At 43.1% G+C, this 27804-nt stretch overlaps 1 protein-coding gene across 1 annotated transcript in view; it reads right to left on the minus strand.

Annotated features, from left to right (window-relative positions):
- Positions 1 to 27804, minus strand: part of RSU1 (Ras suppressor protein 1) — a 187482-nt gene that overhangs the window by 157314 nt on the left and 2364 nt on the right. Inside the window, exon 3 of the mRNA XM_048838029.2 lies at positions 5032 to 5082. Coding sequence (XP_048693986.1) covers positions 5032 to 5082 — 51 coding nt within the window. The remainder of the gene's footprint in view (positions 1 to 5031; positions 5083 to 27804) is intronic.

Consider the following 27804-nt stretch of genomic DNA (forward strand, 5'->3'; position numbering starts at 1 on the left):
ATCCAGGAGAGCTTCATTGAGATGTCCCTGGAGGGTTTCTGCTCCATCCCCAGACACATTAACAGACTTTTCCAGTAGTATCCCAAGTCTTCAGGGCAAATTAATCATTAAACACGCTTGCTTTTAAACCATGCATTATATTTTAATAAGTACACTCACCAGTACTTTCTCGGTCTTCAAGGTCCAGAAGCCCGCCTTGGGAGGGTATTGGCTCCAGGGTGATAAACAGTTCCTGGCTGTCGGGGAGTATGGTTTCATCCTCCTCTTCTTCCTCATCCCCAAAATCCTTATCCCTGTTTCGTGAGACTCCCCCCTTGCAGGAGTCCATGTACGGGGTGGGGTAGTGGTAGGGGCACCACCTAGAATTGCATGCAGCTTACCATAGAAGTGGCATGCCTTGGGTTCTGACCCGGAGTGGCCGTTTGCCCATTTGGTAACCTTGCCTGAGCTCCTTAATTTTCATGCAGCACTGCTGCGGGTCCCTGTTATAGCCTCTGTCCTTCATGCGCTTGGAGATTTTTTCAAATATTTTGGCATTTTATCTTTTGGAACAGAGTTCTGATAGCATGGATTAGTCTCCCCATACAGCGATCAGATCCAGTACCACCCGTTCAGTCCACCCTGGAGCTCTTTTGCTATTCTGGGACTGCATGGTCACCTCTGCTGGTGAGCTCTGCATCATCACGCCACGCTGGCCAAACAGGAAATGAAATTCAAAAATTCCCGGTGCTTTTCCTGTGTACCTGGCAACTGCATCTGAGTTGAAAGTACTGTCCAGAGCAGTCACAATGGAGCACTCTGGGATAGCTCCCGGAGTGAAATACCATCAAATTGCATCTATACTACCCCAAATTCGACCCGGCGATGTCAATTTTAGTGCTAATCCCCTTGGGGAGTAGTACAGAAATTGATTTTAAGAGCCTTTTAAGTCAACGAAAATGACTGTCGTGTGGACAGGTGCAGGGTTAAATTGATCTAACTCTGCTAAATTCGACCTAAACTCATAGTGTAGACCAGGGTTAAGTAGCTTAGGTTATTTCCCTTGAAACCTATATCTAGAGTCATGCCCATGTTAAACCTGCTTCTCAATTTCACCTATCAACCAACATTTACAGACGGCTTTAGAACAGCTTCAAGCAGAAGTCTGGATAAGTCAAATTGTATAGGGTTAGTGGACGAGAGACCTAATTACAGTGAATATTGTACAGCAAGGGACAAGGTTTATGGCTAGAAACAAAAAAGGACAATACAGTAGAAACAAGATCCGTTTTACATCAGTGTTTTCAGATGTTATAACAGTTAGCTAAATGAATCGCTAGTGTAACACCAACGAAGGCATGAGTTACACCTGAAAGGCATTTGGCCCAACAGATACACAGTCAGAGGAGGGACAGATGCCTCCTTTTTCTCCCCTTCTACTAAAGTTTGTGGCAGAGCAAGTTGAAACTGGAATGGCAATTGTCCCAAATCTGTGTACACTTACTGAGGAACGTCTACACGGCCAGTTAGTGCATGGCAACCCAGGGAGTGAATGAACAGCACACTAGCCTGCCATGCACTCAATGGCTGCGTAGACCTCACTGGTTATTTGAACTTTTAGCATGCAGTAACAGGATCCACGCAGTTAGTGCACAGCACGCTAGTGCGCTGTGCATTCACACCCTGGCTTATTACACATTAACTGGCCGTGCAGACAAACCCTAAATGATTCAACCAACCAACGCTATTCAATCAATGGAATGCAGATTTGCGTACCTTTGATAAAGAATGATTTATAGGAAGGTAAGTGCAAACTTAATAGCAATGTGAATGGCACACTAAGAAGTTAACTGCAAAAGCGCAACATGCTGGGAGTAAAAATATTCAGAGCAGTGTAATCAGCATAACGGGATTTAATGGCGTTATCTACCTTCAGAAGCTTTGCTTAAATTTTAGTAGTGTTGACTGGCAAAATAAGATACTGGTTGCAGAAGGATACTCACATCCACTTACTTTTTATATGTATTTACTCTATCAAACGGACATATTTACTACAGGCAGTAGAAAAACAGAAGCAAGCACATTCATTTATATGACAGAAAACTAGTAAAAGATGCTAATATGACCTTAGTGAAACTTATCAAGTGTCATTGCCACTGTTTTCCCAAGTCACTTTAAGAACAATCTACTAAGACAATTAATTATATCGCTTAAAGGATTAGGTCAAGAGTGTCAGATACAAAAATATGACTTTGAAATTTGGCCTTTTTTAAAGGGAGAGACACTATTTCAACTCAACATTTATTTTTCTTTTTTAAAAAAAGAGCGGTAACTTCCAACATTGGAGAATATTAGTTATACCCCACTGGGGAAGATTCCTGGCCTTTACCTTCCTATAAGGTAGGGTCCGACAGGTCAACAGCATCCCTTAAATGGAAGAATGGACACTCATCCCTTAATATTCATACAACCCTTTGATTTAAAAGTCAGAGTTTGTAGAATCTACTCTTTTTACCCCATTTTATTGGTATCTTCTGGTCAATGGGAGCTGCGAAGCCAGCGCTCTGGGCGGAGGCAGCCCACAGACCTGCCTGGCCATGCCGCCGCCTAGCAGCTGAGCAAGGGGGATGTTACCACTTCCAGGGAGGCCCCCAGGGAAGCACCACCCAGAGGTGGCCTCACCCCATCCGGTGCCCCCTTCCACACCCAAACCCTGCTGCTGGATGTGGGAGAGGGGGTTTGCGCGCTGCGGGGGGCTGAGACTGCCCCAGCAGCAGCTGGTGTACCTGGTGCTGCCTGAGTTGCCCCTGAGCCAGGTGTACCGGTCGCTGCAAAAGTCACAGAAAGTCATGGAATCTGACTTCCATGACCTCTGTGACAAACTCACAGCCTTACTCATCAGCTATCTATGGCATAAAGGGCAAAATTCCACTGTGAGGCACTATGCCTTTCTTGAAACAGGGATCTGAGGAAAGGTCCTTTATCGTCTTCACATGTCAGTGGGCATGAAATCTCTGGTCAAGGTTATATAAGAATATTGAGATCTCCTTGGGATCCAGGTGGGATAGGTGAGAAGAGGGACAAAAGCAGCAGGCAGATATGGAGGAGACGATACGACCAGGACTCAAGTTTCCGTATTCTCCTAATATACTAGCTACGAGGAAAATGGCCCACTAAAAATTTATAGCAACTATACACTTGCCTATTGGCACCCATATTCCTTTACACCCCTTAATGCCACATCTTAAAAAAATAAAATATAACTGTACTCTCATTCAAAATATATTTATCCTCTACATGCTAGGATAACACAACTGATTACATCATCCTCACAGCCCTCATAATCCCCTTTTCATCTGAAAAAACTTTCCTTTAGGCAAGTCCTAGGTATTAAAAACATAACTTATGAGATTTTGAAGAATTTAGACTTTCCTGAAATTCAATGAGCTAGACAATTTAAAGGATTTGTGACAGTGATTTCCAGCCTCTTTTTGCTAGAGCAGTGGCTCTCAACCTTTCCAGACTACTGTACCCCTTTCAGGAGTCTGATCTGTCTTCTGTACCTCAAGTTTCACCTCACTTAAAAACTACTTGCTTACAAAATCAGACAGGAGTGTCACAGCGCACTATTACTGAAAAATTGCTTACTTTCTCATTTTGTCTGTACAAAATTTTAGTTTGTACTGACTTTGCTAGTACTTTTTATATAGCCTGTTGTAAAAATAGGCAGATATCTAGATGAGTTGATGTACCCCCTGGAAGACTATGCGTACCCCTGATTGAGAACCACTATGCTAGAGCACCTCCTTGCAATGGACTAACACACCACTTCATCCCCCATCCAAGTGTGAACACAGTAACCATCTACCCCTTCCCCCCCCCCCCCCCCATCCTGTTTCTCTTGTCCTCCTTCCCTGGCAATTGTGTTTTCCCGTCCACCATATTTGCATGGACTCCACCTTCCTCCATCACATAGTAGCTTTGAATTCCTCATCTCCACACTCCATGGAATGCAGATACCTGGGAGCGGGAGAGATGCACAATAGTGCCTTCAAAGGCCCAGCTGAGTACCAAAAGGAGTAAAGAAAACTTGACTGGACTGGCATGATGACATCTGAACCTGCACTCCTGTACATGTGAGCTGCTCCCAGAGCAAATTACATTGGGGTCACAACAGTATGGAAGTAGAGTGACTTCCAAGCAGCCACCTAATTTTAATTGCAGATAAGGCAGAACATTTGTTGAGCGTGAGGGTGGCGTGAGTCTGGGGTCCCACAGCTTTTCTTCTATACACAATGCTTTCCTCTACCCTACAATGACCCCTGAAATAGTCTGGCATTCCCCACCCATGACAGGAAAATGCATGTTTAAGAAGGCTAAGTTACTATTATGATTTTTCTATGTCATTTGACCCCTACTGCAGTACTGATTTACTATTTGACTGAAACATCCAAAGGATTGAGGCCAGATTGTGCTAGGTGCTGTACAGACACAAAGATGCAGTCCCTTCCCTCAAAAGTTTGCAACACGGCAGGTCTTTATACATTGACAAAATTAGACTTTAGTTCATTTCTTCTTTTAAAACCCATACAAAATCAACAGAAGTTAAACATTTAACACTGCACATGCATGGTCACTGTAGTATTTCACATTTAATCAAACAAAGCAAATATACTTTAAAAAAGACTTCTGGAGATGTAGGAAACTTACAGACAGGGCAGAAGCGGAAAAAATTTTAAATGGATGGGTTGGAAATAAGATCACAGTTAAGGATCTTATCCTCACAAATGGAGAATGAAAAACAAAAATACAAAAACTAAGGAGACCTGCTGAACATCAATGCTAAATTACATTTCCCATCCATTTCCTGTAATGCAACTATTTAAATGATCTATTTAGGACAAGGGCCTTGCTACCATCTCTAAACAGCATAGCCTAATTGATGCTAAATAAATAAAATGGAACACCACCAATGGCAACTTTTGAATGTTGTTCAAGTGGTAGCAATGAGGCTTCTAGAAAATAGTGTTAGCCACCAAGAAGTGTACTTACTTGTGAGCTTGTTGTGACTGAGAACCAGCTGTGTGATGTGGGACAGAGTGACTGTAAGAGAGCAGAAGACAGACCGTAAGTGAATGAACTAACATAACCCAAATGCAAGCAACATAAAACAAAACAAACTTTCCCCATCTGGGAGATGGGCATTTACATACACTGGCAGAGGTTAAACTGAGCAACACAGGCCAATTCCTCTATGCTTTGATAGATCTGAACCAGTATGGTTTCCCATACTAACCCAATAACAATTACTAAGATACCAGAACATCTCTCCCAGCCCCTGCACATTGCAGTACGGATCTGCCTTCATACAAGTACCATTTCATTAACAAGATAATTTGAAGAACAAAGCAGGACATGCTCTCAATGTTTTGAGATCATTTTTCCAGGATTTTCATAAATAAATGACTTACACCTTGTATATTTTTCCAAATTCAGCATGCCTCACAGGATCTCTAATAGAATTATGCAACAACACCATTTTATAACTTGTCGAAGTTAAAAGCTCAGACAATACAAAAGACAATACTATTTAAAAAAAGAGTGGATTCTGTCTCTGCAACACATCTCTAAGGAGCTAACTTTGAAACTTTCAACATTTTTTTTACAAGAGTATTACATTAATATAGCAGATTCTTCTTTTACTTTGTGTCAAGAGGACAATAACATAGAACCTAATCCCACAGGTAAACTTTGCATACCAAGGAGTCTACAAGAAATTCATCTGCTGCCTTTTTGTTCAGTCAGTTATTAGTATTGTGCTACATATCAAAGGCGAGCAGAACCTTGTTCTTCAACAAGATTATTCTTTACCCAGTAGAGGCAACTAGCAGAGGAGAATGGCAACAGTAAGCGTAGTACACTTTACACAGGAATCCCATGTGTTCTACATCAGAGGTGGGCAAACTACGGCCCATGGGCCGGATCAGGCACACAAGACATTTTAAGCTGGCCTGCGAGCCGCACCAGCAGCTTGGCCCTGCTCCAGCTGGGACGGGAGCCACACCAGCGGCTCGGCCCCATTCTGGCGCTCTGGCCAGGGGCGGCACCACGTGGCTCGGCCCCACTCCGGCCGGGGTCTAGAGTTGGTGCCTGCAGATGGGGCAGTGAGCAGAGCCACCTGGCCTCGCCTCCACGTAGGAACTGGACAATGGACATTCCACTGCTTCCGGGAGCCGCTTGAGGTAAGTGCGGCTCTGAGCTTACACCCTGAGCCTCTCCCCATGCCCCAACCCTGATCCCCCTTCTGCCCTCTGAACCCCTCGCTCCCAACCCTCCTGCACCCCAAACTACTCATCCCCACCCCAGAGCCTGCACCCCAACCCCAATTTTGTTAGCATTCATAGCCCACCATACAATTTCTATTCCCCGACGTGGCCCTCAGGCCAAAAAGTTTGCCCACCCTTGTTCTACATGCACTTTAAATCCCTCATGAGAAAATCCAAGAGGTGTTTATACCTTTGCACACACACACACACAACTTTCAAGGGACTAAAAACAGTTATTGCTTGCTGGCTAGCAGAATGCAACTTATTGTCAATTTTTGAAAACTTTTACTGAACTTTCTACAGCTCTCATTACTTTTTCCCCCCTTTTGGATTTTTCCCTCTTTGTCCTATAAGAGATCATGGTGTATATTTTACTAGGCTATATCTAGATCATAAACTTCGGTCAACACAAGTTGCCATGGTTAGTATATTACCCATGCATATGCACATACATGGTTCTCACTTTGGTGCTGCACTTACTCATCAGGAGTGCTTGTGTCCACACAAGGTGCTGTGTGCTATGAGTAAGGCTACTAATCTGTCAGAGGTCATGGATTCCGTGATTTTATGAGATCTGACTTTTTGAAAATTCTAGTAATTCAGCCCCAGCCAGCGGGGCTTGGGCTTCAGCAAATTCTTGACTTATTATTTATGCCCATGTCCTGTCCATGACTTAAAAAAAAATGCCTGTGCCAAAAATGTAGCCTTAACAATGGGTCGGTATCCCAGAGGGCCACATCCAACCCTCCAGCACAATGTGAAAATTCCCCAAAAGGCAATCTGTTTTGCACACACAAGTCGTGCAAAAAAGCTGGGAGCAAGGAGTCAAGTTCCCATTATGCAACTTTCCCCATCACATAATACCATGCACATACCATAATTTTCATGCCTGTTTTTAAAATCCCACAAATCCACATGGCACTTGTCGCTGTCTGCCGTTTCTTACGGAAGCATGGAGCCCACACAGCTCTGCGCTATTGTCGAACACTGCAAACAATCATTTGATATTTGCAGAGTTGCAGGAAGTACTGCAACAATGGGGGAACATGACAATTTCTTTAAGGACAGACCGTTAAGGGGCACAGCAAAAAGCAATTCAAGGTTGTTGGCAGTTTGCACAAAGAAGCTGCAGGTGGTATAGCACTGCTTCTGGGCCCAAGAAACTAACAGACTGGCAAGATTGCATCATAACGCAGGTTTGGGATGAGCAGCACCTGCAGAACTTTCACATGCAAAAGGTCACAATTTCTGGATCTGTGTGCTGAGCTCAAGACAGCCCTCCAGAGCAGGCACACCAGAACGTCAGCTTCATTGACAGCTAAGAAGCAAGTGGCGATCACACTAGAGAAACTTGCAGCAACAGATTGCTACTGGTCAGTGGGAAATGATTCTGGAGTTGAAATATCAACAGTGGGGGCTGCGGTCAGACGTGTACAGGGACATTAATTGTATCCTGCTATGCAGGACTGACTCTAGGCAACGTGCAGGACGCTAAATGGATTTGTGGCTATGGGGATCCCAGAGTGCGTTGAGGCAATTGATGGCACCCATGTCCTACCATGCAGAGTACATCAACAGAAAGGACCTACTTTTCTATGGTTATGCAAGGGTTGGTGGGTCACAGGGGATGCTTCACTGACAAACATCGGCTGGTCAGGCAAAGAGTGTGACACTCGCATCTTTAAGGACACAGGACTGTACAGGAAGCTTCATTTTTTCCCTCCAACTAGCAAACTTACCACATGCAATGCTGAAATGTCAATAGCGAGCCAGGGGGACCCAACCTACACCTCTGGCTCATTAAGCCATATGTGAATGGTCAGAAGGTGAAGCATGAAGTAGAACCAGTCTACCAGGTGTGACCTTAGACGGCACACAGAGCTACCATGCCCACCTGAAGAACACAGGAGCTGAAGTCAAGATGTGCAACGATCTTAGCAAACTGGCAGATTCGTCATAGGGTGCTCGTGCTCCAACTTTGTGGACATCAGCTCTTGCCACCTCGCATTCAGTGGCGGAGTACTACCTACCAGTTTGGAGTCGAGCGTCACACACCAAACTGGTGGATATGCAGTTACATGCCACCATCCGTATCATCTCTGGCACCTGCGTGCGACTCCATTCCCATGGCTTCCAGTTCTGAGCAATATTGCTCTTCCTCATTTCGGAAGACAGGTTGCCACTGGCACGTTACTGGAGAAAGTACACGCCAACTCAAGCCTGCCACTGCACAATGACCTTTTTAAAACCACTAGCTGCACGTTTGCCATCGCGTCACCTATTATTGTCTCATCTGCCACGCCAGGATGTTAGGGCAGAAACACTCTGAGAGGAATGGATCTCTGTTATAATCCCCAACCAATCCCTTGTCACTGACCCCACAATTTGCCTGCCTGGTTTTGATCTGCCAATTGTCCCTGTTGAACAGGTTCCAGACCAGGCAAGGTCTCTGTGCAGCCAACCAGTAATGCTGGTAATGCACGAATGCTTCGTGACAGCCCTTTGTGCAACTGCAGCACAACGCAGACGATGACACACATTGTCAATGAATGCCTGCTAACGAGGTTCAGCAGTGGCCTAGAAGAACTGCATCAGACCACTGAAGATGCCATCGCTTGGCTAGATGACTATGCACACGCTAAATAAATAAAGCCATACCCTGGCTACCTTGACAGTTTCAAGGAAGAGTCAACTACCAGCTCAGCAAGAGCAGAATGACAGCTGAATATGTTTTCAACAGACTGAAGGAATGCTGGCGGTGTTTAGTGACAAGACTGGATCTCAGCAAGAAAAATATCCCATTGGTTATGGCTCCCTTCTATGTTCTGCATCATAACTCCGTGACAAAGGAGAATAGGACAGCAGAGGCGGAGCAGCTGTCTGCTGACTGAACAGCCAGAAACAAGGGCTATCAGAATAGCTCAACGCAGAACTATGCAGCTGAGAGAGGCCTTGGAAGAGCACTTTAAAAGTCAACTAAAGTAATGTGCTGAGCTGGATGGTGATGAATGCAGCCTTGAAGTTTCGGGGGCTGCAAGGAATTGTGTAACACTTGGTGTACATTTATGAAAATCATACCGACTTAATGAATCCATCAGTTATGCAGTGCTTATTGTACAGTTACAATTTTAACATTGTTTCTAACTGAACCAACGAGTTCTGTGGTCCTGTTCCACTACAAGTAATATGTGCTTTGAGTAGTGCTCGGGATTTGGTAGTATGTGTTAAGTCAGAAAGAGGACTATTTCCAAAAAATAAAAGTTACATACCAAAAACAGTGCAAAACACAATGTGTAATTAAAAGCCATACAATGCAAATACAATAAATTAACAGAACAGCATTTTAAAATTAGAACAGCAGAAAACATTCATGTCCATTTCAGTAAAACATACACCAGTCATGGCTCTCAGGTCAGTATGTGTGATTTTGAAAGTTTCCTTACTGTCCCCCAGTGAGGAGTGGTAGGGATGCAGCCCAAGAGGCTCTGTGGAATGTTGGAGGGTATAGAAAGCTGCTGCAATGGAGTTCTCCACTGACTGCAAAGAAAGGCAAGCATGTGACTACTGGACCTGGGACCTGAGGGAACTGGGATTGTTTAGTCTACAGAAGAGAAGAGTGAGGGGAGATTTGATAGCTGCTTTCAACAACCTGAAAGGTGGCTCCAAAGAGGATGGATCTAGACTATTCTCAGTGGTAGCAGATGACAGGACAAGGAGTAATGGTCTCAAGTTGCAGTGGGGGAGATTTAGGTTGGATATTAGGAAAAACTTTCACTAGGAAGGTGGTGAAACACTAGAATGCGTTACCTCGGGAGGTGGTGGAATCTCCTTCCTTAGAAGTTTTTAAGGTCAGGCTTGACAAAGCCCTGGCTGGGATGATTTAATTGGGGATCGGTCCTGCTTTGAGCAGGGGGTTGGACTAGATGACCTCTGAGGTCCCTTCCAAACCCGATATTCTATGACCTCTTGGTCAATACGGATCTGCAGCACTTGTGTTTGCTGCCTCAGAAGCCCCATTATGTCCTGGTTCATGTCCCTCTCCTTTTCCTGCTGGGACTTCTTTCCAGGCTGCCTCCTATATTTACAAACCCCTCCCCTGGCCCTCTTGATAGTCTGATGCATCCCTGGCTTGCAGGATCTTGAATATGCCCTCTCTAGTCAGCTTCTCTCTCTTCATCAGGATCAGATGTGCCAGAGTGGGGACCTCTCAAAGCTGCAATGGCAGAAGCTACTGATAAAACAGACAAATGTATCATTGTATTTACAGTCACAATGGAAACTGAAATATCAGTTTTATAACTCTCTTCCCTTATTCCCATAGGAGTTTAAATAAGACACGCTTACTGACGCTTCAGCTTTGGAGTGCCTCTCCACAGCACAGCTCTCCAATTGCAGCCATGGTGAGTATGGCTCACCAGGGAGCAAGGTGACAAAATGAGGAGGGAATTGTTCGGTCACATAAAATAATAAAATTTTGGCCCTGTTTCCATGGTTACAAGTACAAAACAGTGGCACCAAATGCTGATGTTTTTCCTTAGGCGGTGGTGATTTTAGCTAGTGTCTCACTCAAAGGCCGCAAAGGTACAGAAAGCACAGCTGCAGCTAGCATCCCAAAGCCTCCAGTCACATCTGCCACCAGCCTGTTTCCTGAAATGGTGACTGCCAAAGTTATCACAGAATGGATGGCAAAGTGTCCTACTGCAGAGGAAAAAAATAAAGACAAGCCATCCCTAGAAACCTCCAGGAGAGAATTGCAGAGTGCCTCCATGGAAGTTTCATCAAGATCTCTCCGGAGGACACAAAAGGACATCCCTATATACATAAACTGCTCCACATGCCTTCCCCTGACCTAATCCCACAGATAATGAAAAACAGATAACTACCTCTGATGTACCTCTACGCCTTCTCATTAGGAGAAAAACAATGTAGATACATGTTTCCTGCTAACTTGATGTTGGGTTGGGTGCCATCTTCAAATGTGCCCCTTTTAAGGAAGAATGCATGCACACACTTACGTGAGGTTCCTTTCATCAGGCTCATCCATGCTCAGTTGGCGGGACTGGCTAGACTGTATGGAGTCTCAAACAGATCCTGGCTTGTGGCATAGCTAGCCACCCGCAGGTGTTTCTCCTCCTCACTGTTCACAGCAGAGGTCTGTCCTGGGTTCCACTGAGGCACCCACAGTGAGGTGCTGATTGTCTCTGTCAAGAGGGTCTCTGTCAAGAGGGTCTCGTGTCAAGAGGGTCTCGTGTCAAGAGGGTCTCGTGTCAAGACCACGCTTACAATGAGCTTCATTCCATACTTGACAGAGATCAACTGTTGGCCTCCCTGGACTTGTGGCATGCCTCCTATAGTTCCTTTGCCTTCACACAGCACTGCTGCCAATTCCTGTTGCACCCCTCGCTTGCATCCTCTGTGCAATCTTTTCGCAGATGTCCCTATTTCTATGACTAGTCCATAGCTGCACCTGCACAGCCTCTCCTCCTCACAGGCCCAAGAGATCCAATATCTCCAGTCTACTCCAGGCAGGTACGTGTCTAGCTGGCATGGTCAATTGGGCAGTTGCAAAAAGCGAGAGCTGCTGGTTATGCTCACCAAACTGGGCAATCGGGAAAGGGCAATTCAAAAATATTCAGGGGCATTGGCTGGCTTCTGGGCTCTGTGCCCTCGGGTAATGGAGTTCATAACTAAGAGCAGTCACTGTTGGGCATTGTGGGACAGCTGCTGGAGGACTGTTAAGGTCAACATAGGTCACAGTGTTTACATTTGCACTGCGTCAACCACATTGCTCAATGTCGTTTGGGGAAGTGGCATTACTGTGTCACCATAAGGGGGTTTTACCTCACTAGAAGACATCTGACTTCAGACACAAGCACAAATAAGTTGACACAACAACTTACGTTGATCTCACTTTGTAGTGTAGACCAGGCCTCAATTATTTTCAGTCTTTCCTTCTTTTCCCCCTTTCTAACCTCTATTTCTTTATTTGTGTTTTATCTACCTACTTCCCCATACTTTGTCTTTCCTCACCCCATCTTCCCCCATACTGTACTACTTTTTTTCTAGTTTATCCCCAGAAATCTTTCCCTCCAACCCCTATTATTAACTCCATTCCCACTCTTTATATACATTCTTCACACCAATCCACTTGCAAAATTTAAAAGAAATTTACCAGAAACCCAACTGTTTAAGAATTATCCTCCTCACCAAAGTACAGTTTGAAAAAGGCTACTGACACATCCCTTCTCCTTAGCCAACGAGAAAAGAAAGGGTGCTAAAATCTTAAGTACTGTTCCTGGACTTTGCTCCTGTCTTTTGTATTAGGTTCTGGCTAATAGGTTTCCAGTAAATTTGAACAGTGCTCATTCCACCCACTGCTATTCTGGCTGCTAGAAAAAAGGACCAATCCCTCTTCCCATCCAAGAGCCTCCTCGTTACTATGAAGTTGAATCTCCAATACTCTGTTCCTCCCTTAACCACGTGGCAGCAGAACTGTCTGCTATACATCGACCGCAGTCATGAAATCTTCTTCATAGTGGATAGCTTCAGTTCCTGCTGCGGCTCATAGTGCTGTTGCTTGAGAAAGCTATGAAATTAGCCTGATTCCTGTCTGTTCTTCTACTGTCCCAAAACCTCACCTAGAGAGTTGAGGAGCAGCAATGAAAACTTACAGTACTGGATGGTTTTCAGAATGCTGCAGCTTGGGAAAGCTTTGAGCAGTAGCACTGGAGCTGTCTGCAGATTAAGGGTATGTTTACACTACAATGAGAAATAAATTCCTGCTCAAGAAGATACACTTGATGGAGCTAGCACGGGTGTATCTGTACCACCACGAGTGGCAGGAAGGGCTAGCCAACCTGAGTACATGCTTATGGTATAAGTCAGTAGTTCTCTACCTTTCCAGACTATGGTACTGCTTTCAGGAATCTGATTGGTCTTGCATACCCCAACTTCTACTTCACTTAAAAACTAACTGCTTACAAAAATCAAACAAAAATACAAAAGCGTCGCAGCCCTATTACTGAAAAAATCACTTGCTTTCTCCTTTTTTTTTACTATATAGTTATAAATCAATTGGAATACAAATATTGTACTTGCTTTTCAGTGCGATTCTTGAGCCTGTTTTTCAGTTGATGCTCGTCATTCTGGGAGGCAGTGAAGCAACAGCAACAATTACGTTTTTCTCCACATTGAGTCTATTTCTGTAGCCTGTTGTAAAGTCATGCAAATACTGTATCTAGATGATTTGACATACCCCCGGAAGACCTCTGCATACCAAGGAGTACGCATACCCCGGTTGAGAACCACTGGTTGAAGGGGCTCCTCCCATCACGACAGCTACACTGATATCTTAGTGCACTAGCTCACTCAGAGTTGGTCTACACTATCACTTAAGTTGATGTAACTTACATCGCTCAGGGGTGTGAAAAGACCACACCCCCACACCCCGAAACGACACAAGTTACAGTAACCTAAGCACTGTCCACACCAGCGCTATGTTGGTGGGAGATGCTCTTCCCTTGGCATAACTTGTCTTCACCCGATGTGCTACAGCAGTGCAGCTACACGGATTTAGTGCTGTAGTGTAGACCTGCCCTCATAGCTAGTGTGGGTATGTCTGCTCAAGCTGGAATTTATACCTCCAGTTCTAGTGTATGTATATCTTTAGAAGCACAGCACTGCATAGATTTACATATGTTCATGTCTGGAAAATTATCTTCAGTATAAAGGCTATAAATGGGGGGGGGGTGGTCACCACTTATGAGAAATTTTGTATAAGACGGCCCTAACCTGTGAAAGCTTATTTCTGCCAAGTTGAATTTTCAAACCCAGGAACCAACCAGAGAAATGGGAGCCTAAAAGAAACATCATGAAAATTTCATTTCTAAGGCCTGGACATGTAATAGTTCACTCAACCATTTAATGGGCTTGGGAGGAAGAGGAGCAGGAAGAAAAGGAGAAGGAAACACAGGACACTCACCCTAAATTATTCTCATAGAGACCCTTAAAACAAAGATCTCTTCAGTAATTCACCAAGAATAGGAGGACAAAGAAAGATTCTGCAAAGGCAATTGCTATGAATATTAGGATCAGATACCTGGTGAGGGGGAAAAAAAAGGGCAGACAAGAACATTAGCTATCATACACAGCCTTACTGTACAGAACGGCTAATACTTAATATTATGACAAGCATTTTAAAACTATAACATGAATTACAATTATAAGATGCAGTTTTTTCCTATCACATGAGGAGAAGGATCATTCCAGAGCACCCTGCTTTAAAATCTGGGACAACCTGGTTCTAAAGATTTCCTCTGCAACACAGTGGCAGAAACATTTGGTGCAGCAGTCCCCAAAATGAGTTCCCACAGAGTAGGGGCAACTGATGCCATTTTATTCACCCTCTCTACTAATATAAGGAAAGCTAACCATGTACTTTGTGCATCTATTCAACCTCTGCCTGAAATTATCTTTAATAAACTATAGATCAAGGCCCTGACCAATTCAGATAATATTGTATCAGGCTGCAAATATATTAAGAAATCTGAAAATAAAAGAACAGAAAAAACTTCATACTGCCACAAAAACTCCCTCTGCTGTGTCCTTCACATACCTTCTGAAGCAGTCAATGCCTTTGTAACTATTCTAGGAACATCAAGCTACCAGAGCCACAAGATGGCATTCTAGCTTCATTTTTGAAGTATTCTAAAGCCAGACAACACATTCACTTAATCTGTATTTTCAAAGCAGCTGTACAACACAGAACACTAAAAATTTAGCATTTTATCAGTTTTTAAAAAAGGGTCTTGTTTTGTAAGTACTATTTTCATGGAAGGGAACAACCATTTTTGAACAAAAAGCATTTTGTTCTGAACGTGACAATATTTTCAAATTTTAGAATGGAAAGCATTTCATATAAAAATAAAAATCACAATATTTCAACTTTTGATTCTTTTTATTTTAAAACCGAAATGGCTATTTCACTGAAATCTAGTGAACACATTCCTGGGTTGAGACATCTCAGAATGAAATTAACCCCTGTAAACAGGTATTGGTGCTTATGCATACCTCATTCCTAATTTAACTTTTATCATGCTAATCCAAGGTATCAGGTGTGCTGAAAAGGAAAAGTCAGCATGTTTGATATATAGTTTAGTCAGCTCACCACTTGAAAGGTGCCTGATTAACAGCCACAAAGGGAGACTGAAGTCCTATATTCACAAAGCAGGTATACTCCTGCCATCAGCTTCTCCACCAATACTCCCCCACCAATGACTCAACCCTGACCAATGGCAATCAGCTCTACCACTAGGAGCAGTCCACTTTCCAGGTTCAGTCTACCAGCTAGGATCTATATTGCAGTGACTGTGGTTCTGTAGTGCGTATACTTGTCCACTAGAAAGTCATTCCATATAGATAGGGCCCTACAAAATTCAAGGCCATGAAAAAAAAAAATGCATCCTGGACTGTGAAATCTAGTCTCCTCTCGAGAAATCTGGTCTTGTGTGCTTTTACCCTCTACTATACAGATTTCATTGGGGAGATCAGCGGTTCTCAAATTGGGGGTCCTGACCCCAAAAGGAGTTGCAAGGGGGTCACGAGGTTATTTGGTGGGGGGGGAGAAAGTGTTACAGTACTGCCACCCTTACTTCTGCGCTGCCTTCAGAGCTGGACGCCCGGCCAACAGCTGCCATTCTGTGGCTGCCCAGCTCTGAAGGCAGCGCAGAAGTAAGGGTGGCAATATCATACCATGCCATCCTTACTTCTGCGCTGCCTTCAGAGCTGGACGCCCGGCCAACAGCTGCCATTCTGTGGCTGCCCAGCTCTGAAGGCAGCGCAGAAGTAAGGGTGGCAATATCATACCATGCCATCCTTACTTCTGCGCTGCTGCTGGCGACAGCTCTGCCTTCAGAGCTGGGATCCCAGCCAGCAGCTGCCACTCTCCAACAGCAGCACAGAAGTAAGGGTAGCAATACTGCAGCCCCCTACACAACCTTGCAACCTCCAACTCCTTTTTGCGTCAGGACCCCCCTAAAATTACAACACGATGAAATTTGTGATTTAAATAGCTGAAATCATGAAATTTAAAATCCTATGACTGTAAATTGACCACAATGGACTGTGAATTTGGTAGGGCTCTACATATAGAACAATGACCAGAGGTCAAAAGATGGTAGCTTTCAGTTACTTTAATCTTAGCCTGGATTCAAACCACTAACCTAGAAGTAAAAAGAAAAGGAGTACTTGTGGCACCTTAGAGACTAACCAATTTATTTGAGCATGAGCTTTCGTGAGCTACAGTTCACTTCATCGGATGCATACAGTGGAAGCTGCAGCAGACATTATATACACACATAGATCATGAAACAATACCTCCTCCCACCCCACTGTCCTGCTGGTAATAGCTTATCTAAAGTGATCATCAAGTTGGGCCATTTCCAGCACAAATCCAGGTTCTCACCCCCTCACCCCCATACACACACAAACTCACTCTCCTGCTGGTAATAGCTCATCCAAAGTGACCACTCTCCAAGTTTAAATCCAAGTTTAACCAGAACGTGGGGGGGGGGGGTGAGTATTTGCTTCAGGTTGCGGGGCTGTCTGTAGGCAAGGACTGGCCTGTCTCCCAAGATTTGTGAGAGTGTTTGGTCATCCTTCAGGATAGGTTGTAGATCCTTAATAATGCGTTGGCTACAAACTTGGTTTTCCAATAACCCTTTGCTTTCTGGTCTGGTCCTGTGAACTTCCTAACCCTGCTACCAGGATGGATAAGACATAGCCTATATGGGGAAGAACAAGCGTGCTAACAGTGATGGGCCTCAAATGCTGCCTGCTATTGGAAATCTAAATCCCTTGGTGCCACCTTACCTCATATTTTGGGAGAGCCCCTGTATCAAAAATTGCTGGTATGAGGTGGGTCAAAGGACCAATTTGACACTGGATGCTAAGTTGGAGTCCTGCCCCTTAAGTTTCATTCTTGGATCTATTCCTCCTGATCCCTGAAAATTACCTAGTAATAAGGCAGCGTGGTTCCAACATGGAGCTTTGGTTGCTAAAAAATGAATCCTGCTAAAATGGAAAAGTTGATCCCCACCAAATATTGATGACTGGCTCAGTGATATGGCTGACCTTGCAGCTAATGAACGACTGACATTCCACACAAAGGGAATGCCCAAAACATTTAAAGCAATTTGGGCTGACTTTAAGAGGTCACGAAGGCCCTGAAGATAGATAAGTCACTTCCCCTCCCCTCCCTTTATCCTAAGCCAGTTTATTTGCTTTGTGTATTATGGTCAATTTGGTGTGTGTGTATATATATATAATTTTTTTTTATTTGGAAAAATAAGAAAAAAAACCAAAAACCTTGCTCTTTCCCTCCAGGTCCCTTCCCCCCAGCATTCCTATGCCTACTCTTCACAGTCCCTCATGAGTCTCTACACAGCACTTTCCTGCTAATCTTAGTGTAAAGTTATTGGATCTATTAGTGTAAAGGAATGTGTATATAAAATAGTGTATATAGCGCACACATGCACACAGTTAAACCCCCAAACACACTTGGCATGCCCTAGCAAGAGAGACAACAGAACCAGAGACATGGGGGGGGGGGTGAAGGGGAGAGGAAAAGGTTGGTCAAGCCTCAAAAATCCTACCTAGGGATGAGAGGTGGTTCAGGAAATTTCAGGGAAACTGGTTTCTTTGGCGGGGAAAATGAGGGATGAGGAAGGATAAAAGTTGGGTTTACAATGGTGAGTTAGTGGCCATCTTAACCATGGAGCAGTTACCACTACTCTCAAATTCAGAGTGGAATTGCAAATACCCCATTAATGGCAGTATTTTTTGTTCTTGTGTTAATGGTGAGCGAGGTTCTTTACATCTGCTTTAGCAAAGTTACAGAACATGTACCTTACAAGTACACTTACCAGAAGACAAACCATTAGGCTCTTGATTGTAACAGGGTTCTTGTACTATTCTCATTTTTCTTTATATTAACTCCATCAAAATGGGTAAACTAAAATGGAGGGCTTAGGTTAATGCTGCCTAATTATGTTATGCCTGGCCTCTGCTTCCATTGTGCCTAGATACTTTTGCTTACAGTTCTAGTATCTTTACACCAGTGGTTCATAAATATAGACAACAAGCAGTTTACTCAACTACTGTCTGTTTTGAATAATGTCAAGTCACACTGTATTAAATTACTATTGGCTGTCGATGTATGGAAAAAACACGTCCTATCATGAGTCATTTGAAAAGTAGGCTAGACAAAGCACTGGAAAAATACATCCTAGGGAACAATCCTATACAGGAAAGGGGATGGACTAGATGACCCAACAGGTCTTTTGCAATGCTATTTTCTGACTATGAATCACAAGAGTTGTGAGTATATAAACAATCATTTTGTTACTACTAACGCTGGACACAGGACCACTAGTATCACAGGCATTGACTTTTTTCAAAGTGCCAGCGGGTGCTTGACCACAGGCTCTGCCCCTTCCCCCAAGGCCCCACCCCATCTCTTCCCACCCCTACTCTGCCTCTTCCTGCCCAGTTCCGCCCCCTCCTCCCAGCGCATTGCATCCTCGCTCCTCTGCCCTCCCCCGCAGCCTCCTGCATGCCACAAAACTGCTGATTGTGGCGGGTGGAAGGCAGGTGCGGGGAAGGGGGGTGCGTGCTGATCTGCAGGGCCTGCCAGTGGGTAGGAGGCACTGGGGGGCTGCGGTATTTCCCCATGGGTGCTCCAGCCCCAGATCACGCACAGAGTTGGTGCCTATGACTTATTAACTTAAAAAGCCAGTGTAAGAGTGGTAATGGAAGTAGATCTTTTTCGTCCAGATACTGAATCATTATAGGCACGGATTTAAAAGTAGACATGTTTTAGAGTGACAAACAGAATGAAATAATGTTCTGATCTATTTTGGCTTACTCAAGAAGGTCATTTAATACACAGAAAAGAACTAGTACGATACCCAAAAGCTTACTGTGAGGTCTATGAGAGATCAGCAACTAAAATATATTTTAATAATTATTTGTATGCCAGTGGCACCTAGAGGACCCATTGCACTAATTAATGCACAAACATTGAGAGAGATGGTCCCTGCCCTGAGTTACTGAAGTCCTCAAATCATGGGTTAAAGAATTCAAGTTACAGAGAAATCCACTATTTACTTTAGCTCAAGCCAGCAAGTGACGCATGCCCTCCAGTGCAGAGGAATGCAAAAAAACCAAAAACAAAACAAAAAACAGCCACCCAGGGTCTCCGTCAATATGACCTCAGGGAAAATTCCTTCCTGACCCCACACATGGTGATCAGTTATGAACACCTCGGGAACGGAAGTTGTTCATAACTCTGAAATGTTTGTAACCCTGAACAAAATGTTATGGTTGTTCTTTCAAAAGTTTACAACTGAACATTGACTTAATACAGCTTTGAAAGTTTACTACACAAAAAAAAATCCTGCTTCCCCTTTATTTTAATAGTTTATGTTTACCACAGTACTGTACTTGCTTTTTTGAGGGGGGTCTCTGCTGCTACCTGATTGCATACTTTTGGTTCCAAATGAGATGTGTGGTTGACTGGTCAGTTTGTAACTCTGATATTCGTAACTGAGGTTCTACTGTATCTCATAACCACTCAAAATTTGTTCTAGAACCTTGCATACAAATGAGGTCAAACTAATGGGCCTGTTTTCCAAATCACTTTTTTCCCCCACCCCTTTTTTAAAATATAGGTACAACCTCTGAGTTTACAGATTCACTACAAAGGCTATTGGGCTTGCAATTTCATATACTAGTTCCTTCAATATTCTTGAGGGAGATTATCCCGCCCCCAATTTAATTACACTGTCTGAGTTTGGCTTCTCCTCAGATGTGGCAATATCTACTTCCATATCCTTGTTCCATTAGCCACCCTGCCACTGCCCACAACTCTTCATTGCCTTAGTTTTTAAGAAGTATTCATTTAGGTGTTAGATCACAACTAGATTATCTTTCATCTCCACCCCATCCTCAGTGCTCAGCATTACCACTTTTTTCCTTGTTTTCTTATTAGATATATGGCTAAAGAACCTTTTACTATTGCTTGCAATTGTCTTTGCAAGGTTAACTCTGCTTGGCTTTTGGTAGTTCTCACTTCTCCCCTATACTTTCTGACATCCTTGAGGTAGCTCTCCTTGCTGATCCATCCCTTCCTCTGCTCCTTGTAGGCTGCTTTCCTAGTAAGCAATTTGAGGTGCTTGTTTATGCATGTGGGTCTAGCTAGCTCACGTACCAATAGCAGTTAAGCTATGGCAGCATAGACTTCAGTATGGGACAGCTGCTCAAATAAGCCTAAGGTGCCAGGTGGGCTTGTACAGCCCCTGATAAAGACTCTACTGCTGCAGATATTCTGCCACTGGTACCCACCCTTGCCAGGTTAAAGCTAGCTTAGGTATGTCCCAGCATGCTGCAATCACACACTCCTGACTGCAGCGTAGACATACCCCAAGTGTCTTACTCAAGGCCAAAAGGATGGTTCAGAACCATCAAGTTGGCCTCTAACTGCATAAAATTATTACTCTTCTTCTCTTCTTCCTCCTCCATCTTAGCATTTGTCACAAACTTGTGTTTCATCTTAAAATCATAAGATCTTTGGGAAGAGTTTCTTCCTATGTGTTTATACAGCACCTGGCACAATGGGGTTCCCAATGCTGACTGCAGTCTCTAGGCAGCCTCCAGCAGTAGAAACAATTATAGCATCAAAGCAGGACTACCAATGGTTGAAGTATCACTTCGTGTTCCACACCCTTAGTTTTCTTGCTTACTGTATTCTTAAAGTATCTTTTGGGCTGAAATTTCTCCTTCTTGTTTTCATCCCAGAGGTGAAGAGAAATCTTTCTACTTGCTGTATGAGGTTCAAGCACTGCATTAACCAGTGCCTTTTCTTTGAGGAACATTTGTCTTCCCCTTGTAGGCCAAGGAAAATAAAGACCAAAAAGCTGTTATTTCTGTACTAAGATTGAGATTTTAATTACACAAGAGTCAGGAAATTGAGAAAGAAGAGTTCTAACACCATAACCCCGTCAAATTGTGCGTGTTCATTTCTCTAGCTAGGGTCTTTTGATATGCAGCCACAACACTAGACAGCATAACAGCATTCAGGAAATACAATGACATCGGAAAAGAGCTGTTTTTCCATACTGCTCTTCTTGTAAATTGGTCAGTTAGTCTATCACATAGTATCTATCTTCTCTTTTCTAAGCAAGCTAGCAAATAACCCCAATGCTACCTTTCAGCTTACAGTAGTCTAGACCTTAGTCAAGGTTCAAAGGCCAGGACAAGGTGCAGATGCAGCATTTATTGCTCCGGTGGATGGTCTTCTCCAGTCCATAGACACAAGAACTACACCCATGCTCACCCTCCTGGCCCTCTTTATATCACTATCACCAAGTTCTCTTATCCTGCTTCCAAGAGGCTATATGATGAGCAGCCATTTCTCTGCTCATCATAGAGGAGGGTGAAAAAAAATTGTTAACCTCGGAGGATAGAGCAAGCAGCCATGGGGTTAAATTGCAGCAAGAGATGTTTAAGTTGGACTTTAGGAAAAACTTCCTGTCAAGGTAGTTAAAACATTGGAATGAATTGCCTAGGGAGGCTGTAAAACCTCCATCACTGGAGGTTTTTAAGAGCAAGTTAAAAAAACACCTGTGAAGTACGGTCTACAGAATACTTAGTCCTGCCCAAGTGCAGGGGACTGGAGAAGACCTCACAAGGTCCCTTCCAGTCCTACACTTCTATGATTCTAAGCTCATGTGATTGTCCCAATCAACCTGAGAGATCACTGCTTCTTCCATGACTATAGCCTCCCTTGACAGCTATGTTTCACTGGAACTATCAAACCATCAACCAACAGACAAGTTTGAGACATAGATTTGTCACAGAAGCTGAGCTGCAACACTGGACTCACTTCAAGCAGCCATGGACCTTACAGAATTCAGAACTAACTACAAAATTCACTCTTTCAATTTTATTTCCCCCTTAACTCCCTATACACTCAACCACAGCCACTTAAAATGCTCTATCTAGGTTGTATTTCACTAGACTGCTGATGAGAGTCACGGTTCTTCTTTTACTTGTTAAGTTTGACACCTACAGCAGAAGGGATCTGTGGGGCTCTGATGGTTATCCTGTTAATTATTTAAATGTTCAGATGCCATAGGCCAGATACACAGGACTGAATTTTGTCCTTTTAAAATCTCTAAGCTTTGCTGTTACCTCAGATGTGCACCTTTAGTGATTTATAAAACTGCAGTTATTTCTGCCACTGAAGAGCCTACTGTAATTGCAAGCATCCAAGGGGAAGAGCTAAGGTTCAGCAGCTAAACATAATGAAACCTCTTTTTTAAGTTACAGCCATATAAGGGAGAGGGGGCTAAGGCAAAGGAGAGAGAACGCTCAGCTATGGAGCTCTGGTAAATGTTAACATTTATATTGTGCTAGGATCTTAAGGCCACAAGCAGAAGTGAAAAACTCATAAAGTAGGACCTTAAATCAAAGGCAGAGTCTTTGCTGAAGGCCATATGGAAGGAGTCCCACCCAATGAACAGATGGGTTATCCTGGACATAAGCACTGTCTAGAAACAAGTCTTTCAGAGACACAGATTTAAAAGACTTGTTGACTTGCAATAACGGTGGATAAAATATTGGTTATAATAGAAATCTGCCAGATTCGCAGAATACAAACATAGGCAACTAAATACCTATGCTAGAGACTAAATCGGGCTCCTTTCAATTCAAACTGCAGGCTTGGGAGGGTCATAACACTAGCACTTGCAAGAACTACTGCTCTGCCCTACAAGAAGTCTCACCTCCTCTCCACGGTCAAAAAAAAAAACAAACCACACACCCCTCCCGTTTCCCCCCCCCCCCCAACGCGGGGGGCAGGGAGAGCATACTGAAGCTGTGCCTATTATGCCTCAGTTCCCGATACCCTGGAAAGTCAATTTTTTATTCCACCCCTCCAGCCTTCCTTTCCCCTTCATTCTTAGTTTAACACAACAGCTAACTCTGAAGAAAAAGTGCTTTTCCTTTAAAAAAAGGAAATTAACAGGCAAGCTCCACACACGTGTGGAGCCAAGATAAAATATTGCTGGTCCGAATACCACCAACATGAAGGAAATAACTAAGGAAGACATTGTGGGCATTATAACAACGCCACTACAGTGCCAAAGATTCTCAGTGACTATTGGAAGATACCATATTGTAATATCACAAGGCCATTCAATTTTATCTGTCACTATACTACACTAGACAGGACAACTACGCCAAAGTTACTATGTGAACTCCCTGTGAGAGGATATAACACGAACAAAACAAGAGAACCTTAATACAATGCTGCCTGCGTGCTAACTGGCAAAAATTAACATTTAAGAGTAAAACAAGTTACAGTAAAGCTGTTTTATCTGGCACTTCACAAACCAGAAAGTTCTATAAACCAGCATTTCTGATCTTCGCTGAAATTCCGGTTTATAGTCTGGTTGGCGTGGGGCTGGCAGGGGGTTAGGGCACAGAAGGGGGTGCAGGGTGCCGAATCTGGGGGGTGCTCACATCAGGCAGCTCCCCACATGTGGTGGCCTACCCCAGCTGCTCCGAGGCAGAGGTGCGGCAGGCAGCTCTGTATGCTGCCTCCTCCCACAGGCACCACTCCCTCAACTCCCATTGGCTGCAATTCCCAGCCAATGGGAGCTGCAGAGCTAGCGCTTGGGGTGGGGGCAGAGCACCGAGCTGCCTGCCGCACCTCTGCCTAGGAGTGGCCAGGAGAGGTTGCCACTTGCGGGGAGCCGCCTGAGGTGAGTGCTCCCCCGGGATCCGGCACCCCACCCCCCTCCCATGCCCAACCTGCTGCCCCGAGCCCCCTCCTGCACCCAAACTCCCTCCCAGAGCCCACGCCCTGTACCCAATCCCATGCCCCAACCCCAGTCCCAAGCTCCCTCCCTCTTAGTTAATCTGCATTTTTCACTACCTGGCACCCCGCATTCCTCCAATGTGCCAGATAGAACTTTTACTGTACTATCAACATTGTTGCCCTTTCTTTTGACATGGGTATATGTGAAGTACAACTTTATTTACACATCTAACGCAGTACTGGAACAAAGGAGTTCAGACAGCACTCAAGAAATCCCTTGATTGAGGAGACTGCCCAACACCACTGGCCAGTTTTCAGAGACCAACTGCTTCAAAAACTGACATTACTTAAAGACCAAAGTCTCCTGCTACGACACATGTACACAGAAACTCACAAAACAAAACACCACTGCACATCTTCCCAAGATTTAACATTTGCTTGCATGCTAAGAAAAAACATGCAACACTGAATCTTCACCACATGACAACACCTGCCAAAACATTTTATAAGTTGAAATATATGCTATTTACTTCAAACCATAGATATGTAACAACTGAAGAATACTTGCTTTTGGCAAAAATAGTTTAGCATATTACAACTCAGGATTTTTAGTTAATACATGGTAATTATTTTCTTGGTGCTGATACAACAATAAGGATAGACTTCAAAGTTAATTTTTTCCGACAGCTTTTCAGAACTAGCAAATACTATCTAACTAAACAAATGACACAATAGGTGCTGAAGCATGACAGCTGACTAGTAATCTGACTAAGTATAAACCAATAAATTACTTAATAACCTTAAGGAAATTTAAGTTATGATGGGTTTTGATTGCATGAACCATTACATTATCTAAAGAGAACTCAGAAGAGAGCAATCTCTGCATAATATCACATTGTGGAAAAAAAAAAGTTCCTGTTCCATTATATTTGAATTACACTAGAACCTCAGTTACGAACACCAGAATTACAAACTGATCAGCCAACCACATACCTCATTTGGAACCCGAAGTACACAATCAGGCAGCAGCAGAGACCAGGGGGGTGGGGAAATATTAATCCAGTACAGAACTGTGTTAAATGTAAACTACTAAAAAAATAAAATAAAGGGAAAGCAGCACTTTTCTTCTGCATAGTAAAGCTTCAAAGTTGTATTAAGTCAATGTTCAGTTGTAAACTTTTGAAAGTACAACCATAACGTTTTGTTCAGAATTACAAACATTTCAGAGTTACGAACAACCTCCATTCCAAAAATGTTGTTAACTCTGAGGTTCTACTGTAGGAGATAATTAACACTCAGGTCCTCAGTCTGTCTCACAGTACAGATCTTGAACCCTCAATAGAACTTTACTTACTTCAGATTTCTTTGCTGAAACAATTACTAATTTATGTTTAATTCTAAAAAAACATTGTAAGAGAAAATTAAGAAAAGGTCTGAGTGGATCACAATCTTTCCTCACTTCTCTAATCCTTAGTTTTCCTGTTGCCATGAGAAATCAAAAAAAAAAAAACCACACACAAAAAACCACGCCACCTTATCAAGAGTACACAGTTAATGTACAAAGTTATCAACAGAATAATTTGATTAAAGCCCCACATGCCTGCCCACTGGCACAACATGCTGCCATGGATAGCTACCACATGATTTCACATTTGTCTGTAGTCCATGGGATTAAGATTTGCCTCCTAGACAGAACTGTTTCTTCTCGTTTTGTCCAAACAAGAGTCTGAGCCAGAACACATGTAAGAGAAAGAATGTAACCGACCTTCTATATATGTGAGTATGAGACACACAAAACTGCAGTAAGACACACACCTAGCGTAGCAGCTTAGGAGCCAAAGTCTATAGATGGTACAGTTGTGTGTTAAATTCTTAAAATCGCTTTCCAAAGTTCCACACTGGTTTAATATTTTTTGGAAGAACTGAAGTTAAGGGGAATATTTTATCCCAATGGATAATCACATTTCATTAGTACTGAAATATTAAATTTCTTGTAGGACTTTCAGATATGAAAATTCAAAGTTTCCAGCTCTTTAGCCCAAAATGGCGCATGTCAGCATATGGAAGAGAAACTATTCTATAATTTATTTACACAGATCTAGACCAGACAGTGCCTTTCAATTCTGGAGAATTATGTATTCTATGCATCATTTGGAATAGAACCTCTCTCCTTTTTCCTCTTGTTTGACCCCCTTTTGTTTCATCTTATTTTCTGTATAATTTCATACACACATTTGTGCAGATCAAGTAATCACACATTGTTCACACAGCCTCCAGCATAATTCAAATATCTGAGGATTTTAAAAGCATGTAAAGCTAGTCTAAACTACAAATTTAGTACAGCTTAACATCGCTCAGGGCTATGAAAAACTTCACCCTGTGAGACAAAGTTAGGCCGACCTAAGCCAGTGCCAAGTCTATGGAAGAATTATTCCATCAACCCAGCTACTGCCTCTTGGATACATTTACTACAGCAATAGAAAAACTCCTTCCATCACTGTAATAAGCCTCTACATTACATTAGTGCAGCTGCAGTGTTTCTAGCACACATATGCTTCACTCTGCTCCCATTGATTTCAATGATAAAACTCCAGTTGACAGGTTGGCAGTTATTAATACTTTAGAAACCACTGAATTTCTTACTTCCCAGAGTCTTAATTCTCAACCCTACCGTTGCTGGAAACAGGGTTTTTGCTACCATTACCTATAGTAGGTGTTACAGGAAGCACTGCTGACAATTCAGTAAATTACTGAGTATTTAACAGACCACAGCAATAGTGAGTAGTATGTTGTTGGAGATGCTAGGCCAAACTCAGCCCTGGTATAAACAAGATCAATTCAATAAACGTTTATGCTAGAATTTAATATGCATTTTAGATTAAATGTAAAGCCAAAGTCCTGATCACCAGCAATCACAGAAGAGCCATAGAGCCATTCATAGGAGCATTTACCCAAGCAGCTAGGGCAAACTACAACTCATTGATTTTTAAGATTAATATTACAATGTTCACTAGAAGTGTTTGATTATTTCCAAGCACAGTCCTACAACCAAAAGACAGGTGGGCAAAACCCTCCACGGAGCCCTCCCTGCAGTCAACTGGGATTTATCCATGCAAATCCATTCGCAGAATCACAGCTTTGTTTGCTACTATTGATATTTGGTTAACACTGTTGGTGTTACAGATTGTTATTTTTCATTTATATGGTGGTCCATAGTACAAAGCTCAGAAATACCCCTTTAATTAGGCCAATTAGAAAAATTCATATGCAGAAAAAGTGACTTTACAGAACATAGCAGCGAGAAATCATGAACAATTCGCTTTTTATAATAGCAGTAGTTTTAAGTAACAAAAAATGCATGGTCGTTTTTACATTGCAGTTTAACCTACTGATTAGTTTATAAATTTATAAGATGCACAATCAGGCCCCAACTCAACTAGGCCCCTGAAATCAATGGACTCACATGAGCAGAAACTGGCTCCTGTAAATAAGTGCACACAGTCAACCTGTGGAACTCCTTGATGTTGTGAAGGCCAAGACTATAACAGGGTTAAAAAAAGAACTAGATAAATTCTTGGAGAACAGGTCCATCTATGGCTATTAGCCAGGATGGGCAGGGAT

Source organism: Caretta caretta, chromosome 2, assembly GCF_965140235.1.
Source record: "Caretta caretta isolate rCarCar2 chromosome 2, rCarCar1.hap1, whole genome shotgun sequence".
Taxonomy (NCBI): Eukaryota; Metazoa; Chordata; order Testudines; family Cheloniidae; genus Caretta; species Caretta caretta.